This window comes from Equus quagga, chromosome 5 (assembly GCF_021613505.1).
Source record: "Equus quagga isolate Etosha38 chromosome 5, UCLA_HA_Equagga_1.0, whole genome shotgun sequence".
Lineage (NCBI taxonomy): Eukaryota > Metazoa > Chordata > Mammalia > Perissodactyla > Equidae > Equus > Equus quagga.
The window spans coordinates 126,107,180-126,126,016 of record NC_060271.1 but is presented as its reverse complement, the minus strand read 5'-3'; the positions used below and the strand labels follow the sequence as shown (position 1 = coordinate 126,126,016).

The 18,837-nt window shown below is 39.5% G+C and overlaps 1 protein-coding gene across 6 annotated transcripts in view; it reads right to left on the bottom strand.

Moving 5' to 3' along the window:
* Window positions 1-18,837, bottom strand: part of CYRIA (CYFIP related Rac1 interactor A) — a 100,718-nt gene that overhangs the window by 17,947 nt on the left and 63,934 nt on the right. For all 6 annotated transcript variants that reach the window (XR_006888645.1, XM_046661544.1, XM_046661547.1 and 3 more), the window contains one exon: window positions 13,181-13,260. Coding sequence is in view for 5 of the 6 variants with exons in the window: in XM_046661544.1 (XP_046517500.1) it covers window positions 13,181-13,250 (70 nt within the window). In the remaining variant the exon portion in view is untranslated. The remainder of the gene's footprint in view (window positions 1-13,180; window positions 13,261-18,837) is intronic.

Genomic DNA, 18,837 nt, shown 5'->3' with positions numbered 1-18,837 from the left:
ACCTGGGAAATGAAGGGTAAAATTCATCAGCGTATGGTAATTCTCTTTAGAAAAAAATCAGAGGCCCTCACAGATCATCCAGAAACTTTGCAAACTATACCTTCTAGGAATGAGATGGATTTCAACTAAGGAAGGATGACGGACTATAGTTCATGTGCACCAGGGTTCAGAGAAGGAAAAGATGAGTGTGGTCTGGGATGAGTGGAAATCACTTAACACAGGGATGGGACTTGAGCTGGGCAGATGGAAGGCGAAGGGGGTGCATCCATGAAGGGCATGCAGAAGGCTTGGCAGCTGGTGAAGGCAAGGCTGGGCCTGGAGGAGGAAAGGGACCCGCCAGGTTAGAGGACAGAATTGAGCCTGGGAAGAAAAGGGGAAAAAGAAACCCCTCCTTTTCTACACTTCTACTGTTTCTCACAAACACTTGGTAAGTTTTTTCAGGTACAATGTTATTCACAATATTAACCACTTTATTTTTCATATTTTCCTGTTTACTCAAACTTTTCTCAAAGCGATATGGGTATCTTAAACAGAAACCTAAAACCCCACAAGCTAGGAAGCCTGTAATTGAGGAAAGCATTTCAATGGAACAGAATTCCAGGGTAATGCTGGCAATTTCCGAGTAAGAAGAAAGTCAAGGAAGAGAATATATGACAAACATGCAAAGAAAAGATCCTAGAAAACAAAGAAAAATCAAAAACTCATTCACTCAAATCCTTTCGCCCTTTGATGAGCGTACTGAAAAATCACAAACTAAACAAAGAGAATTTCCTAGAGAGAGATATATTTGAAGAGGAGGAAAAGAAAAAGAGCCTGTGGCCAAGATTCTGAGGGGTAAGTCTGTTTGAATATAATATAAAGTCGTATGCGAAGAAGAAGGCACCAGAAAAGGGAAGCCACCTAACCTTGGCTGTCACAGGGCTCCACCTTAGCAAGTCACCACTTGATAAGTTTTAGACAAAACAGAATTACAGCTAAGTGGGCTAGAAGAGGAGTGCTGGAAAAACAAACCCAAAAACTCATCCTTTTGATGATTATGTAAACACAAAAGGAGAAAGATTTCAAAGTCAGTTTTTAAAAATAGAGGTCTTCCTTAAGTGCTTCAAAAATAAGATAGTTTCCGATAGAGTGGACTAAAAGTGGTACAGGCCATAGATAGGCGAGCGTCTCTCTCCATCCCAGGTGAAGTGACACTTTCTGATACAAATCAACACTGACATTTATGTGACCACAGAGTTGGACGAGTAACGTGGGGGTGGTGTCACTTCTTTCCCAGAGGCGGTCGAGTTGGGGGCTGTGGTGAATAGCTTCTATCACACAGTAACTCTCTCCTGGCAACTGGAAGGATCTGTGAAACAAGACCCTCAGTCCTGAGCCTCCGTCCCTGGGAAAATGTATCTTTTGGCAGATATCCTAGTGTCTTATTTGAAATGTTTCTCTTGTGGCCCCACATAGCAGGGGTGGGGTGGGAGAAATTCAATCCATCATTCCTTCTTTCATCCCGACTTAGAAATGTGTTGGCTCATTTTCTTCCATAATTTGTTAGTCTTATTACATACACTATTTTTTCCTCCTTCTTCCATCACGGAACTGAAGTCACCTCTCCTTCCAGCTAAAGATTAAGTCTTTGGTGCTGGCAGCATGGTAACTGCCTTCTGGGCCAGGGAGCTGTGAGATTCTCAGGAGACTCAAATCACTGGTGCCATCAACTTCCAAGGTGGAGAGTGCTGCCTGGGAGAAGCCCACATCTGTCTGTTTCTTTTTTCAAATGGGAAAATGACTGTGTAACCCTAAGTGACATCTGGCATTGGCCCATATGCTTATGGAAGTTCATGATTCATCCTACTTTGACCTCTCAGCTAAATGATCACACAGTCAGGACTAATTAATGAGAATCTGATCCATTAGACTGTAGGACTCTGGCCTTGTTTATTTCATTTACATTCTATCTCCAGGACCTAGCACAGTGCCTGGCATATAGTAGATGCTCAAGAAAAATTTGCTGACTCAATAGTTGCGTGAATGACTTAAATGTATTTCTCACACTATGTTTTGTGATAGTTTTTCTGCTTGTCTTTGAATTCTGAGATTTTTGGAGACAGGGTCTGTATTCTTGTCCTCAGTGGCCCCATATGCTTTACCCAATGGAGACATTCAATAGATATGTCATGAATCAATAAAGAAATGAAGAAACTGACCAGGTTGTGAAGAACGTGAGTGTTGGGAAGCAGCAAAAGAAATGACGATCCTATTACTTCCAGAGCCTCTCCTCTGTCTCTTCTCCCTAAACGGCTTTTATACCGTTACATCTCTCACCATGAAGATATATGCATTTGCCTACAATCAAATTGGCTATCCACACCTTCATTAACACTTGTTTAAATCACCCATCATTTACCTATGGCCTCAATGTCTCCTCAGTGTAGCTAACACACTAATAAGATATTTGTTGAGTGAAAAATTGCACTTATGTTTAGCCTCCTGATCCTAAAGCTCTTATTTTAGTGTCTGGAATATTCCTTAAGAGGCTTTGGGGTCTATACTTTTGGTATTCTCTGTATTAAGATTCAGTTGGTAGCCATGTTTTTAATATTTATTGTGCCTTCAGATGTCAAGGACAGTGATCTTGAAAAAAGACCTTGAAGAATTAATGATTGAAAAGGTTACTATATTTATCAGCAACTTCCTAAAACATTTGCTGAGTGAACAGAAACTCTGAATTATGGGTTTTGTTTTTCTATTTTTAACACAAAGATTGAACTTTAGTCAAAGGTCCACACACACATATGCACACCAATAATATTACTGATGGAAATAGGTCCTTAGCTCCAGTAGCAGCGAGAGAATTCTTTGGTATCAGTGAATTCTTCTAAGAATCTCATTCTAAACTTCCAATCATCACCAATTATTTCATCAAAATGGAGGAGAATGGTTACATAAAGCTGGTCTGATTCTGTCTAACAATGAAGCTGTTAAAAAAAAAATCCCTGTGATTTACACAGGCAATTTCAGAAACCAACACTTCTAGGAGCCCTGGAATGAGCCTATGGAGGCCATTCCCTGGGCAATGATTTAAACGCTGTTCTGGACTTGCGACTGTGGAAAACATGAAAATGTATCATATGCACTGTGACACTGAATACATACAACTCTTGTCGAGAACTTGCTGAATTCCAAGTGCCTAGAATTTTTTGATGGAAAAAATTCCCTCTTATCAATTAAGATAGTTAAACAGCAATCATTTTGTTTACAGGGAATCTATTCATCCTCCTTTGGCTCAAGTTGTTAGTGCCAGTGGGTATTCACTGTCAGCATTTTGATGTCAGCAGGTCAGGTGGAGGTTTCACTGTGAAGGACTATGGTATTTACTGAAAACAGAATGCTTGGCATTCCACGGTGGATGGAGAGGAAGGTGGCTATGTGCTTTGTTATTAGGAGGGAACATCTTTGTGGACATCCCCCAGGGCACGACAACAGGGCTCAAACCAGAGCAGGGCTGTCAAATCAAAGTGTTCTTATCTTTGTAAATCAGCCGAGGACCCACTCTGTCTTCACAAGCATCAGGAGGACACATACCTTCTCCTAACAACCTATTTAGGACTGTATGGAAAATCCGACAGGAAATCAAACAATCAACCAAAGACAATGTGAGTAGAAGACACGATTTATTTGGGGCTGTCTTTGGCTTTGAAGGAAGCCCTGGCATTTCCTCAATAGGATATATTCCTATCTGCACCCTCCCAGCTGTGGTATAAACACTGAAGAAAGGTACACCAAAAAGGATTTGCCAAAGCCATAGACTAAATCTATAGCTCTTCTTCCCCACCCGCTTCCTCCCTTCTCCATCCTTCTCCCCTTCAGGATAAACTAAGAAACATAAATATCTACTATTAACATTTGGGGATGTAAAATGGTAATGATTTATAGCAGAATCCTAACTGCTTACAGAAACAACATAAAATTGCAATGGTCCATTAGAAAACGTAAGTGTGACTGGGCTGACATATTTATTTGTACAGGAATATTAGTCATCCTATGCCAGAGCCCAGAACGCTTTCCCATGGAACAATCAGATGAGAGACTGCAAAGAGCAGGGAGGGTAAAAGTACTTGAAGGCTTGTCTACTTCACTCACATGCAGTGGGGTCCCTGTGATGTCATGAGGGGAAGGATGGAGTTTTTGGAAACCCAGGTCCTACTGCCGCTTTTGACACTGACTGTATATTAGACCTCAGGGCAAACCAATTAATCTCTCTGGGCCTCAGACTAATTCTTGGTGAAAGGAGGGAAGCTAACAAGAGCCCTGTCTCCTCTCTGTATGGTCCTGTGGGGACTATGACCTGTAGGATTATAACGATGTTGACACAGATGAAAAGCACTTAAAAAGCAAAAGTGCTAGAAATTTAAGGAATCATTGTGAATGGATCCCTGAGTCGGCACAAATTCTTTCCCAAGTCTGCTCTGTTTGTTTGTTTGTTTCATTTATAAAGTGACCAAAAATATATCTTATTTTCCTCCTTTCTTCTCTCAAGATTATCTAGCCTCCTATGAACAGCCTTAGCAGATGTGAGGGTACCAGAGAACGAGAGGTGAAAGAAGAGTCAGTAGTGGCAAGAAGTGGTCTGTGTCAATAAAAAATCCCAGATGATTGGCTAATCTGACACTCGCCTTGTTTTAAAGAGTAGGAGCCTATAGCACTAATAGGTCAAGATATTTATAACCTTTCTGAAAGTACAATGGTTTGGAGGCGTTAGAATTTCCTTCTCAACTCCCCCACCCCCACAGTTATTGTTCTTAGCATTCCTATTATACTCATAAAGGTGAGTGTGTCTTATAAGAAAACCATTTCTCAGTTACTGTCTTCTAAGAAACATGTCTTCAGCCCAGCCTAGAACCTGTACGTTTTCTGGCTAGCCCATCATTTGCTCTCTGTTCTAACTATTACAGACTTCTTCTCTGTTACCTGTACTAATGTCTCTTCAATGTTCTTGCATCTTATCTCCTCGATAAAATTTATATACTCCTTGAAGAAGAGGTCATCTTCTTCTAATGTTCCTATATTTATGCACCCTATGTCATCTCTCCATGCCTCCCTGCCCTACTAAGACCCCATCCCCACTTCTGCTAGCCCTGCCTCACACTACAATGGAGGAGATGCTCTGCATATAGTTACCGAATTAGCATCAGTGAAAAGAAATCAAAGTTCCTAAGCTAATACTACATCCCCAGCCCTGCGCTGAACACTGGATAAGACACATAACGATAGAAACATATGACACCATACAAATCTTCTCCACAAAGACGTTCTTCAGACTGAAGTAAAATGATACCAAAGAGACCTAGTTATATAAAAAGGAATGGAGAACACCAGAACAAGTAAATATAAAAGATCTATTGAAATCACACACACAAGCACACATTTAAAAGACTACTGAGAGTTTAAAATAAAAAAAGCCCAACACATTGCAATGAGGAGCTTATAGCATATGTAGAAGCAAAACATATAACAACAAGAGCACAAAGGTGAAAGGGTGGTGACTGGAAGTACACTGTGATAGGTTCTTAAATTCTTCATGGAGTAAAGAATACATTTTGAAGATAGATTGCAATAAATTAAAGATGTATATTACAATCTCTAAAGTAAGCAGTAAGAGGCATAACTAAAAAGTCAACAGAAAAGACAAAAGAAAATACCAAAAATTATTTGATTTAATCAAAAGGCAGGGCAATATTAAGAGAGAAACAAAAGGCAAATGTCACAAATGGAAATCAACTCCAATACAAACATTAATTAATGTACCTACAACATCAAATGTAAATAGACTAAACACTCCAATGAAAAGGTAGATATTATCAGCTTGGATGAAAAAGCTAGAGCCAATTAAGTGTTGTTTACAAGAAACACTATAAACATGAAGGCACAGATAGGGTGGGGAAACGTACCATGCAAACATTAAGCATAAAAAAAGCTGTTATCGTCAAAATATGAAACACCTGGGGATATATTTAGCAAAAGATGTCCAAGACTTCAAGAAACTATAAAATATTGCTCAGCAAAATAAAAAAAAAAATCTAAATAAGTGGAAAGATATACCATATTCATAGATAGGAAGAATCAATATTGTTTAGACGCCAATTCTCCCCAAATTGATTTATAGATTTAATGTAATTATAACCAATATCCCAGCAAGATTTTTTGTAGAAATTGAAAGCTGATTATAAAATTTATTTAGAAGTGTAAAGGAGCTAGAATAGTCAAACAATCTTGAAAAAGAACAAGAAAGTTGAAGGACTTACTCTTCTTGACTTTAAGACTTCTTATTTGTTATATTTTGGTATTAATTGGTGAAAAAGATCAATAAAGCAATGGGAGAGAATAGCAGGTCCAGAAGTAGCCCCATACATATTACAGCTAACTGATAAGGGCATTAAAGCAATTCACTTGTGTTAGAACAATTTTATATTACACACAAAAAATAAACCCAACACTTCTTTCACAATATGTACAAAAGTTAGTTCAGGATCGGTCACTGACCTAGATGTAAAGCTTAAAATTGTAAAACTTCCAGAAGGAAATATAGTAGAATATCTTTATGACCTTGGGATGGTCCAGGATTTCTTAAAGAGAATATACTATGGACTTAGTTTAAAAGAAAAAAAATGATAAATTGCACTTTATCAAAATTTAAAACTTCTGTTTGTGAAAAGACATCATTAAGAAAATAAATAGGCAAGCCACTGACTGAGTGAAAATATTTGCAAGCTATATGTCACAAAAGACAGGTATTTAGAATACAGTAAGGAACTTCTACAACTTAGTAATGCAAAGAAAAAACAACCTAATAAAAGATGGGTCCAAGACTTGAGTAGACTACATTTCCAAAGAATGATAAGCAAATATCCAATAAGCACGTGGAAAGTGTTCAACATTATCGGTTATCATGGAAATGCAAATTAAAACTACAATGAGACACCATCCCACAACCACCAGAACAGCTAAAAGGAAAAAGATCGACAATACTAAATGCTGGAGAAGATGTGGAACACTTGGAGCTCCCCATATTGCTGGTAGGAATGTAAAATTGTACATCCCATTTGGAAAAGTTACATATAACTATCCTGTGACCCAGAAATTTCACTCTTAGGTATTTCTCCAAGAGGAATGATGTCCACAAAGATTCTACAAGAATGTTCACAGCAGGATTACTCACAGCAGCCAAAACCAGAAAACAGCCCAGGTGTTCATCAACAGGAGAATGAATACACAAACTGTTATACAACAGAGGAGTACTCAGCAGAAAGGGGATGAAACTACTGGTACATGTCACAGCACGGTTGAATCTTGAAAACATAACGTTGAGTGACAAAAAGATACAAAAAGCACATACTGCACGATTCCATTTATATGAAGTTCAATAACTTACAGATTAGCTAAATTAATCTTTGAGATAGAAATCTGACCTGATCAGTAGTTGTTTCTGCAGGGTTGTGAGTGGGAGGTGGTGGGTTGACTGAGAAGGGTCATACTGGAACTTTCTGGAGTGATAGAAATATCCTGTTTCTTGACAGGGTGTGGCATTTATCAAAACTGATTGAAAACTACACTTAAGATCTGTGTATTTCAGTGCATGCAAATTATGCTTCAGTGAAAACAAATGAAATGAAAATAAATTTTAAAAAGTGGAATAATCAGGCAAAGAAGAGAAGTTGTCTAGTCTGGGCAAGTGGAAAGGTGTTAGCATTAACTAGAAGCAAGAAATTGGATTTTCCAAAGGAATTTTTTTTTAAAATAACAGCTTTATTGGATATAATTCACATTCCATACAATCCACCCATTTAAAGTGTACAATTCAATGATTTTTAGTATATTGCCAGTGTTGCGCAACCATCACCATAATGAGTTTTAGGACATTTTCTTTATCTCTCAAAAAACTTTATGCCCATTAGCAATTGTTCCCTATTTCTCCTCAACCCCCTATGCCCCCCACCTAGACAACCACTAACCAAGCTTCTAACTCTATAGATTTGCCTATTCTAGGCAATTCATATCAATGGAATCATACAATATGTGTCTTTTTGTGACTGGCTTCTTTCACTTAGCATAATGTTTCAAGGTTTATCCATGTAATCAGTACCTCATTTCTTTTTATTGCTCAACAATATTGAATTGATACACATTTTATTTGCCATTCATGAGTTCTTGGGCATTAGAGTTGTTTCTACTTTTTGGCTATTATGAATAATACCACCATGAAACACCTCAGCGTTGGATTTTGGAACTCGAAAGGTTGTTTGGCCAGCTCCCCTGTCCCAAACACTAGGGTGGGCTAGTGCCTCCCTTGGATGTTAGTTAAATGTGGTTCCCAAACTGGCTGATCATCAGAAGCACCTGGGAAATGCAGGAAAAAGCATATTCTTGGGAATAGACCACTGAATCAAAATTTTGGGGTAAGGCTCTGACAACTACATTAAAAGAAGGTTAACCAGATGTTTCTAGTGATCATTTCGGTCTGGGAATCACTGGAATACTTCACTGCAAGGTTCACGTCTGCTGCCTGCTTTTGGTGCCCTAATGGGTGGATCTGATTGACCAGTTATGAGCAGACCTTCTGGCACACATCTTCCAATACACTGTCCCTAAAACCATCACTCATGAAAACCTAGGTAGCATTTTATTCCCCCCGCCAATCCTGTTTCCCAGCCTTCAAAGAGGAAATGGAGACGCGACAAGGAGGTGGAGAGAGAAAAAGAAAAAAAAAACAAAAAAACAGTAGGATGAAAAAACAACAATGAAAAAGATGTTAAGTGGTTGTGTAGAAATGTGAGCTTAAAGTGTAGAACTCACTGCAATGGTCAAACAAGAATTTACATCAGAGCTACACAACTGGAAAACCTAAGGACAGATGTATCTAATTTTGTATTGTATTTTGACCCAGCTTAATTATATCTATTTGACCCAGTTCAATTATATTCCATCATGGACTTCAAAAAGAATATTCAGCGCTCAAAGTAGAGGTGCCAAATTCATTTAAGCTGTTGCTACATGCTGTTCAGCCTTCCTTCCTCCCTCCACTGCTTACTCCTTAACTCTTTGCCATCCAGCCTCTGTACTCAAAGCAATAAATCCTGAATCTGTCTTCCCAGTGGCTACTGGTAGTTGGGCAGCTCACTGCCCAATTCATCATCCTCTTTGCAAGCCTCATCCTTCTTGCCCACTCTGCAGCATTTGATTCCATTTATACTCCATCCTTCTTGAATTTCTGTGCTCTCTTGACTGCCTGGATCTAGCCTGTTCTCTTCTCTCTTTCACATGGCCTGCATCTGTTATTAAGACTTATTTGGTGTCCTGTGATCTGCGCTCAACACAGGGATAAGTGCTGGGTCACAAAACTAAGTGGGGCCCCAGCAGTCCTGCCATTGAGAATCTCAGTTTAGTAAGATGTCCTCCTTCCTCTTCAATGTAGGCTCTTTCCTGGATCCTCTAACTACTCGACCTCCCTTTAAGCATAGGCACACCTGAAGCTGCCATCTGCTCAGCTCTTTTCTGTGCTCTACTTTTCCCTCAGGGATTTCAGCTATTCTCTTTGGAGATGAGTCCCATTTATGGACCCCTGAGCTTCCATACCTGCTGTGGTTTAACCCAAGCCAGCCTTCTATTTCTTTTCAATAAGCATTTGGTGCTCTGTCTAAATTGGGCCTCTTGCTGTTCGTTAAACACGTCCTTCCTTTTCCTATCCCCAAGTTTCCATCTGTTGGAAAACTATTCTCCCCGTCTATGCCTGTGGAAAAACCACTCATTCTCTAAAATCCATTCCAAATGCCATCTCTTGCAAGAAGACTCTCCAAGTACTTCTATAGCCTTCCATTTATAGAAACTAGATATATGCTGTTTTTCCCACTTTATTCCCATGTCATGCCATGCCTTTCTTAAGCCTCTTCTTTTATTTTGTCTTAAACTCTGTGCCTATATTGTGCTCCACGCTAGAATTCACTAGGCAATGACTGCTCTTGTTTAGCTCTGTCTCTCTGACAGTGCCTGGTTTACATGGATGCTCATACCCATACTCAACATACCGTTACTGTAGTGAGCCGAAATCTACAGACTCAAGGAAAAATCATGACCACCGCACTTCCCTTTCCTACCCTTCTAGTCCATCATCATGCTTTCTTGAAAATCATCTTTAGGAAATAGGATATGCAGAATCAAGAAACCAAAATTATTTTTTTCCATGAGACATCTTAGTTTGTAGATGACAAAGACATCCCTCTCTGGTCAGGAACAGAATGATGGCTGCAGCACTTTTAGGAAGCTGCTTGCAATGAGCACTTAATGGAAGAAAGCAAAGGGGAGGAAAGTCAAAGGGATCTGTCTTCCCACCTCTGTTTCCTAATCATTCCCTGTGTGACTTCAGCCCAGTTATTTATCTTCTCAGAGTCTCAGTGAAATAACATTTATGTTCTCCTTGGGATCAATGGGGAAACAAATAGGATTTTATATATTTTTATAAATTTATAGTTTTAAAATTTCCTTAAATATCATTGTTCTAGCCCTAGTAATGAGCCACTAGACATGGGAATTCAGTCCACACTTTCCTCTTAAAAAAATAATAGTATATCTACAAATAGAGTTTTGGTACTATAAACTATCACCAAAGTTTAAGATTTTTAAGTGTTCTCTTTCGCCAGCATGACGTCTCTTGAAATAAATGCTAAGAAAATGTCGAAAGTGCAAGACCGAGCAGATCAGAGCACTCTGGCTGTAGGAGAGAGGAAGAGATGGCCCTCTGCTAAGCGGTGGGGCTGGGGATGCCCTTAGGCATAAGCTCAGAATGCCGGTCTTCCAGAAAACAACAGTTGCACACCACTGCTTTAAATCCCTGCAGATTTTACTTTTATCACTTTAAAGGCTCTTAAAATTAGACTTGACAAAGAACTCAACAGTACTCTTTGTGGAAGCACGGAAAGCCAAGAATCCAAGAACAGCTAAACAGGCAAATGGGCGCCACCGAATCTGGCAAGCATTTGCGAGCAGTATGCCCAGGTGCATGTGGAATTTAGAGCTTCCAAAACAGAACAGGCATGTAACTCCCCTAGGTGTTATACGCTTCCCCAGTTTTGAGTGAATGGAGTATTTTACCACTATTTTGGCCTTTGTACATGCCAGATGCCACAGTGTAAAATGCATGTGACAAGAAGTGGAAGGAATCAACTGAAAACGCAAGTAGTAAAATTAGGGTAGTGAGATAATAGGTAACGTATTTTTTAAAAATTCTTTAAAGTTATTAATAAACCTTCATCTTAACAACAACAAAGATATGTATATTGTAGAGGAGTAGCAAAAGTTACACCAGTAAAAACGCCCATTTCTTTTGAAGTATCAAATCAATCTGGTCTTGAGCTCCCAGCTGCATCCCTTACCAAATCCAATCAAACCCAGCCAAACCCAGCCAAACCCAACCAAATCCAGCCAAACCCAGCAAATCCAGCCAAACCCAACCAAATCGAGCCACACCCAGCCAAACCCAGCAAATCCAGCCAAACCCAATCAAACCCAGCCAAATCCAGCCAAATCCAGCCAAACCCAGCCAAATCCAGTAAATCCAGCCAAATCCAACCAAACCCAGCCAAACCCAGCAAACCCAGCCAAACCCAACCAAATCCAGCCACACCCAGCCAAACCCAGCAAATCCAGCCAAACCCAATCAAACCCAGCCAAACCAAGTCAAACCCAACCAAACCCAACCAAACCCAGCCAAACCCAGCAAACCCAGCCAAACCCAGCAAATCCAGCCAAACCAAATCAAACCCAGCCAAACCCAGCCAAACTCAACCAAACCCAACCAAACCCAGTCAACCCAGCCAAACCCAACCAAAGCCAACCAAACCCAGCCAAACCCAGCCAAACTCAACCAAACCCAGCCAAACCCAGTCAACCCAGCCAAACCCAACCAAACCCAGCCAAACCCAGCAAACCCAGCCAAACCCAGCCAAACCTAACCAAACCCAGACAAACCCAACCAAACCCAGCCAAACCCAGCCAAATCCAACCAAAGCCAGCCAAACCCAGCCAAACGCAGCCAAACCCAAACAAACCCAGCCATATAACAAGAAGGAGAACAACAGAAAACTGAGTTAAATCAGAAGTGAGATATCTTTCATTGAATGTCATATAGATTAAATAGTTTTTTCAGAACACATGAATTTTGGGGACCACTTTCCCTTTTCAAGTAGCTATTTTAAATACACCAAAGATAGTGAAAAGATACATCTAGGGAGCCTTCACTTTTTGGTTTATTGCACCTTGGAAAGCTCTTCTAGCATTTACTTAGAAAATCTCTCCTAGAAGGTTTAATCTATATGTAAGAAAATTTCAACTATTATTTTTAATATAAACAAAATAGTTGAAAAATTAAAGCTTACAGCAGATTAAAATCTGCAGCATACGGTGAATACTCTGGAAAATGACATTCAATTGTGCTTGGAATTGTAATTCAAAAAAGGGGAACACAGGAGTGAAGCTGATTAAACATGAATATGTAATTCATTTGTAAATATACTCAATCAAGAAAATAAACAAGGTAAAAATCTCTGTATTTCTTTAGTCGTGATTCATGAGCCATTTTATCTTTGAAAAAATTTTAAAATTTTTGGTAAAAGAAACATAACTTTTCAGATGAAAAGACTACACCTCAAAATGCTAAAATAGTTTTGTATAGTCAAATAACATATAAAGAACAGAAGAGATGACTCAACAAATAAATCATCTGGAAACCTCCTTTTTTCATATTATCACTTTTTCTTTCACATCTAGTGTTATTTGTTTTATATTCATCTGTGCAAATTACTATGTGTACTATTTCTCTTTGGAATATGACACAGTGTTTCATGAAAGTTATTAGTAAAATACATGGTGATGATTTATGCTGGGTCTACCAAAGCTGATCATTTCTAAAATGAAAGAAAACCACAGACACATTGAAAAGATTTTCAATTGAGTTTCTTAAAAAAAAATAAGAAAAGAAAGAAGGAAAATAATCTTTGAAGACTCAGAAAGAAATGCACAGTGACATTTGGGTTTGGTTTAAGTATCATATAAAATCTTTATGTTAAAATTTCCCTATCAACAAGCTATAAAGAAAGTGAAAAGTTTTCATCATTATCTTCTAATTTTTGGAACTTACTTTCAAAATCCAGGAAAAAATGTGGATAGTTTTCGATTTCCCTGGTAAGGACTTTGAGCAGGTTTCCCATCCCAGCAAACCTAGGAGAGGTAACACAAAACCAAATACCATTAGCACCATAAAAAAATAGACTTCTTAAAGGGCTGCACATAGTGGATGAGCTTCCATAAATACCACTGGGCCCCCAGTAGCTACACCCAAAGACCAGACAGAGCAGCGACTCCTATCCTGGGAGATGACTAACAGCTTAGCCACTCATTCCTGAATCAGTGGCTGATAAATATCTCTGAGATTCTGGGTCTCTGAAACTTAGGGACATCTGGTCTAAACCATACAAAGTATGATAATGAGACAAATGTCATAAGCTCTCTCTGGAGAATACACTTGCATCCTGTGTCTCATTCACTGTAAAGAAAATTAACTGAAGAACACACTATTCAAAGAATCAGGTATTTTAGTTATAGGAAATTATAGAGTTTAGGTATATTCTACAAAGTGCCTCCTTTTCCCCTTCACTAATCCTCTGAATCCTTACAGTTAATGTTGCAACTCTGCTTTGCTTCGGCTCTACTGATGTGGGAATGTACCATGTTAATGGACAAGCACAACAGTGAGGCCATTATTAAAATATCTGTCCAGAAAGGTAAGTTTCTTAAAGTTCCTGAGGAAAAGAGTTTAGAAAACACACATTTATATCCCCAGGGACGCCTCTTGGTCTGTATAGGAGCCAAATTTCCTACAGGTGCAACTCGCAATCAAGTCAGAGGTTCTCTTAATTTGACATTTCAACGGTAACGAATTGGGGACTTCATGAAGTGTAAAAATGAAAAGGTATAATATCAAAAAAGTGATTCTCAATGAAATTGCAGTCTAATTGCACAGGTGAAGCAAATCAACAGAGAAAAACAAATTTGTTACATATTTGCAATCTCAACCTAAAAAAAAAATAGGGAAAACACAGTTATTATTTAAGTAAACCACACAATTTCTACTGCTCTCAGCTCTAGACAGTAAACTCTCTTCCCCAGGAGGTCATCGTCCATTCGTTCAGTCAGCACATATTTATAGAGTCGCAGCTCCCTGCTGGGTGTGCTCTTTGCAAGACACTTCTCTAATTCATGACTGAGACGCCTCAGTTGTGAGGGATCCACTTGAAAAAATCACTGGACCAGTACAAGGGAAAGGCAGGGCTGCAATTTTCTATACACATCGCTTCCGACAATGTTTACGCCAATACGAGGAATTTTTTAAAATATGCCACTATAAGAAAGGTGTGGTGAGAGAAGAATGCACAAAAGGATGACTTTGTGTGCGACAGTGTGTAGCCAGCAGTTGCCTTAGGTGCAGAAGGTGGTGTAATCTAGTCTCCACAATCCTGCCCTGAGACAACACTCATTGAAGACGTCATCTGTGGGATAAGCCACCCATGTGAAGCTCAAAGACTGCTGAGGGAGGTCGATTTCAATTCCAGCTCTGTTTCCTGCTAGCTCCGTCATTCAGGGCAAGCTCCTTTAACTCTCAAAGCCTCAGTTTTCTCATCTGTAAAATGAATTTTTGAAATGTATCTATTTCATCAAGGATTGAGGGTTAATAATATAAAAATATAAAATGCTTAGCACAGCACTTGAAGTGCTCAAGCATGTTATGTGCTTTTACTATTGACAAGGATGATGATGGTAATTACCACCACCGTCATTATCATGATTATCATACTGCATTCAAATATGTATTTAGGATTTTCCTATAGAAGATGGATTTAGACAGGCTGTATGTGGCTCTAGGGAAGAGAACTAAGATCATTGAGGACATAAGAAAGAGCTTCATTCAATGTCATGAAAAAGTTTCTAACCATTAGAATTGTCTGAATATTGAGTGATTTGCCTTGTGAAATAGGGCGCTTTCTGTCACTCATGGTTTTTAAGTAGAAATATGCTACATCAGTCCTCAAAAATATTGTAAAAATGAGCTGTGCGTTGGGCAGAAGGTTGGGCTAGATACTTTTTAGACTTCTTCCATCTTGAGGTATGTGACTATTTGGGCATGCATGCACATGTGCACACACATACCACACACATGCAGATACACCACACATACACATACACACACAAACACACAATGGAAGACAAATACCACGCTTCTCTCTTCCAAAAGATTCTTCTGTCATTCTTCTCTTCCTCCCTTGCCTTGAAGCACATTTCCTTTTAAGATATTTTTCAGCAAAGCCTGTTTGAGGTAGGTTCTCCCAAAATAAAATTCGGAACTGGTATGGTCCATCCCTGCCACTGGGCAACATCCATAAACCCTTCTGGGTCTCTCAGAAAGAATCTGTTTCCAGCTTAATGAACCATTCCAATTCCGATTCAGAGGCACTTCTTGTAGGAACATGATTGTACTGTTTAGTAGCAGCCCCTACTTTCATATAAAATGCCTTAATGGAAGTTAAATATTCTTAATTTCCCTAGTTTTGTGCTATTAATGTGTCACAAGACACCTGAATAGATTTAGCTTCCTCTGAAAATTCTGTCTCGTGCAGGATTTTACTGCCAAAGTATCTAGGTGAGAAATATGTCAAGCCTTTAAAATTAGTAACAGACTGAAAGGAATACACGTGGAAATACATCCAAATATTAGCTGGCTGTAGAATTCTCTCTCTTCAAAGGTTATTCAAGCTGGTTGGCTGATATGGTCAAATATTTTGGAACATGATTCTAACATCAACCAAGGTCAATTAAGAAACTCTTAGTATCCTAGATGTTTCACATTTCAAACGGGAACTGCCCAGAACAACAACTTCGGGACATTACTATAGTTTTAGGGGTCAAGTCCAGTCTTATGGAACCTAGAAAACATGCATTCCAACACAAGTAACTTGAATAAGTACAGAAATATTGCATCTCCTTCATGGCAAGAAGAGTTGATGCTTACTGCTTCCCTCCAAAATCAACAAGAATTCATAGAAGTATATTGTGGCTTAAGGTCTACAAAGTGAGTTAACATCACACAGATGATCACTGAGCAGAGGCCATGATTGTTTTCAATTGGAACCAGGGCTCTACTCAGAAGGCCACTCACCCATGGGGCTTCCACTACAGCCCCAGCCGTATTTCTCATGAAAGAGACTCTCCAACCTTTTCTAATAGCTCCTCAGTGCGTACAAAATACATTGTCATGCACCACGTTACTAGTGAGATGGCTTAATTAATTAACATGAAGATTATTTTAAAACATTTTATCTTGTTCAATAAAAGATTTTAAGATAAGTTATTATACACTAGTAGAGGATGCAAATACTTTCATAATAAAAGTGGAAGGGAGAGAAGAATAGAAGTATAACAGGAAGATGACGGTAGAGAGGCAAGTAGTAGATGAACCACAGGTCATCTAGGCCATAAAGTCTCCACATTGACTGGAGATGACTTATCAATTTGGACTGAACTTCCGAAAGCCAAAGCAAAGGAGAAAAAATGGTCGCTTTCAAGATTTGGTATCCAGAAAATAAAAACAAACGGGTTTTACTGAATCAGTACAGTTTTTTATGATTGGGAAAAAAAGAAAAGAAAAAAAGTAACTATGGCTAAGAGATAGTTGAGACAAAGAGAAATCTCCTCCGGCTAAGAGTGGGCTTAGAGAGAGGATGTCATGCTGAGGAGGAACTGAGTCTCAGAGCTCCCGTGGGTACAGCAGTGGTTTTGCAGCCAAATGGGTGGCAGAGCAGCCTGGTTGGCAGTCCAGGGCTGTACTTGGGAACGCTGCAAATCTGATTTCCAGGTTCTATTTGATGACTCCATGGCTACACTGCTAATGTTACCTGCTGCTGGGTCTGTCCCAAGGGATGCCAGCTACTTGTCACTCTTCCCTATGGTGTAGGAGCTTATGTCAGAGAGAATACATCAACCCAACAGGTGTTCTGAGCCCCTTAGGAGGACCTTAACCTGAGGACCTTAATCGGAGTCCCTTAAGATGGTGATGATTCTGATGATGATTCTTGGCAGTTTTTATAGGTAAAGAAGCTGCTTATGTAAGTTCAAGGATTAGGAAAGGTATCCCCAATAAGAAAGGAGGGGGAAGAGAACCAATTTGAAGAAGGGGAGAAGTAGAGTAAAAAACGCAGATGCAAAAGTACTCAAATATTAGAAACAGAAGACAAAGGAGGATAAGAGGGATTCCAGGCATAAAAGAGCTCAGGCAGTAATGTATAGAGCATGTTTATTACTCAAAACTAGTATGTTGTATCTATTGTAAAGTTTAGGCTTCCTTTAAACACACACACACCCACTCCCTTGGCATCTTCAGAGACCATCTTAAAGTGAGGCCTCCTTGGGACTTGATCCAGCTCCAGTGCGCACATGAGTGTTGTGAGATCTAAATTCATTCCTGTGGGGAGGGGCCAGCAAGGGCGCAGCAAGGGAAATACAAGGTCTTGGCTAGCAGATGGAGAGAAAGGAAAGGATACACCAGTTGGATAAGTACTCATGAAGGGATGGGCCTGCAAATACACTCTCTGACTCTTTTACTCGAGATATTTCCTGCTTTTGGAGAAGGGCATTGGAAAGGAGTCCTCTTTTCACTGGTGGCCACTGTGAATGGCCCTTGGCTCTTGGAGGCACCAGTCTTCCTCCATGGCTGGACTTCCCAGGACTGCTCCTTCTCCACCAAAGGGAAAGTATGTGGGCATCTGGGCCACTGGGTCTGTGGCATGATGGCTTTAGCTATTTGCTGAGCCTGTTTTCCCGCGGCTCTGCAAGCTGGAACTTACTGATAACGATTAAGACACAGGCTTGAGAATCTGAAGCACAGAAGAAGCCAAAATCACAATATGGCAAACTGATGTTCTCAAAAGATGTAGAGTATAACTAGTAGATGGATGAGATCATAGAGAAAAGTTTGAAAGAGCTCCACAAATATAAACACATCTAATTCTCCCATTATTCTAGAGAAAGTAATTTTAGCTGAGTCTTGGGTTCCTCATCTGCACAACAGTCATGTAATAATATCTCCTCATGGGATTCTTGCAAGGACTAAATTAAATGAATGTAAAAGCACTGTGCATGCTGTAAAAATCTGTGCAAATATTAGCTATAATTACTCAACATTACAACTCATTTTACGGTTTAAGATATTCAGGGAATCAGAGAAACGTAACATCCCCAGAATCATATGAGTTGCATTTTTCTTTATCTTTCAGGTTCAGTCTCTCAATATCTAGGCTTCTTTATGCAAAGCGCTTTAATGATAATCAGGTAAATAGTTAAAGGTATTAATAGCTGGCACTGCAAGATATTTTTCCATGTGTCAAACACTGTATTTTAGATTCATTTTCCTATTTTATCTTCAAAATATACCAAGAGGAAGATATATTTTTTAGGGATTAGAAAACTTAGACTTAGTAAATTTAAATAGAGATGCTGATTGAGGGGGCTGGCCTCGTGGCCGGGTGGTTAAGTTCTCAATCTCTGCTTCGGCAGTCCAGGGTTTCACCAGCCCAGGGATTAGCCAGTTCGGATCCTGGGCGCAGATCTACCATCACTCATGAAGCCATGCTGAGGTGGCGTCCCACATAGCATAACCAGAAGAACCTACAACTAGAATATACAACTATGTACTGGGGGCTTTGGGGGGAAGAAGGAAAAAGAAAATTGGCAACAGATGTTAGCTCA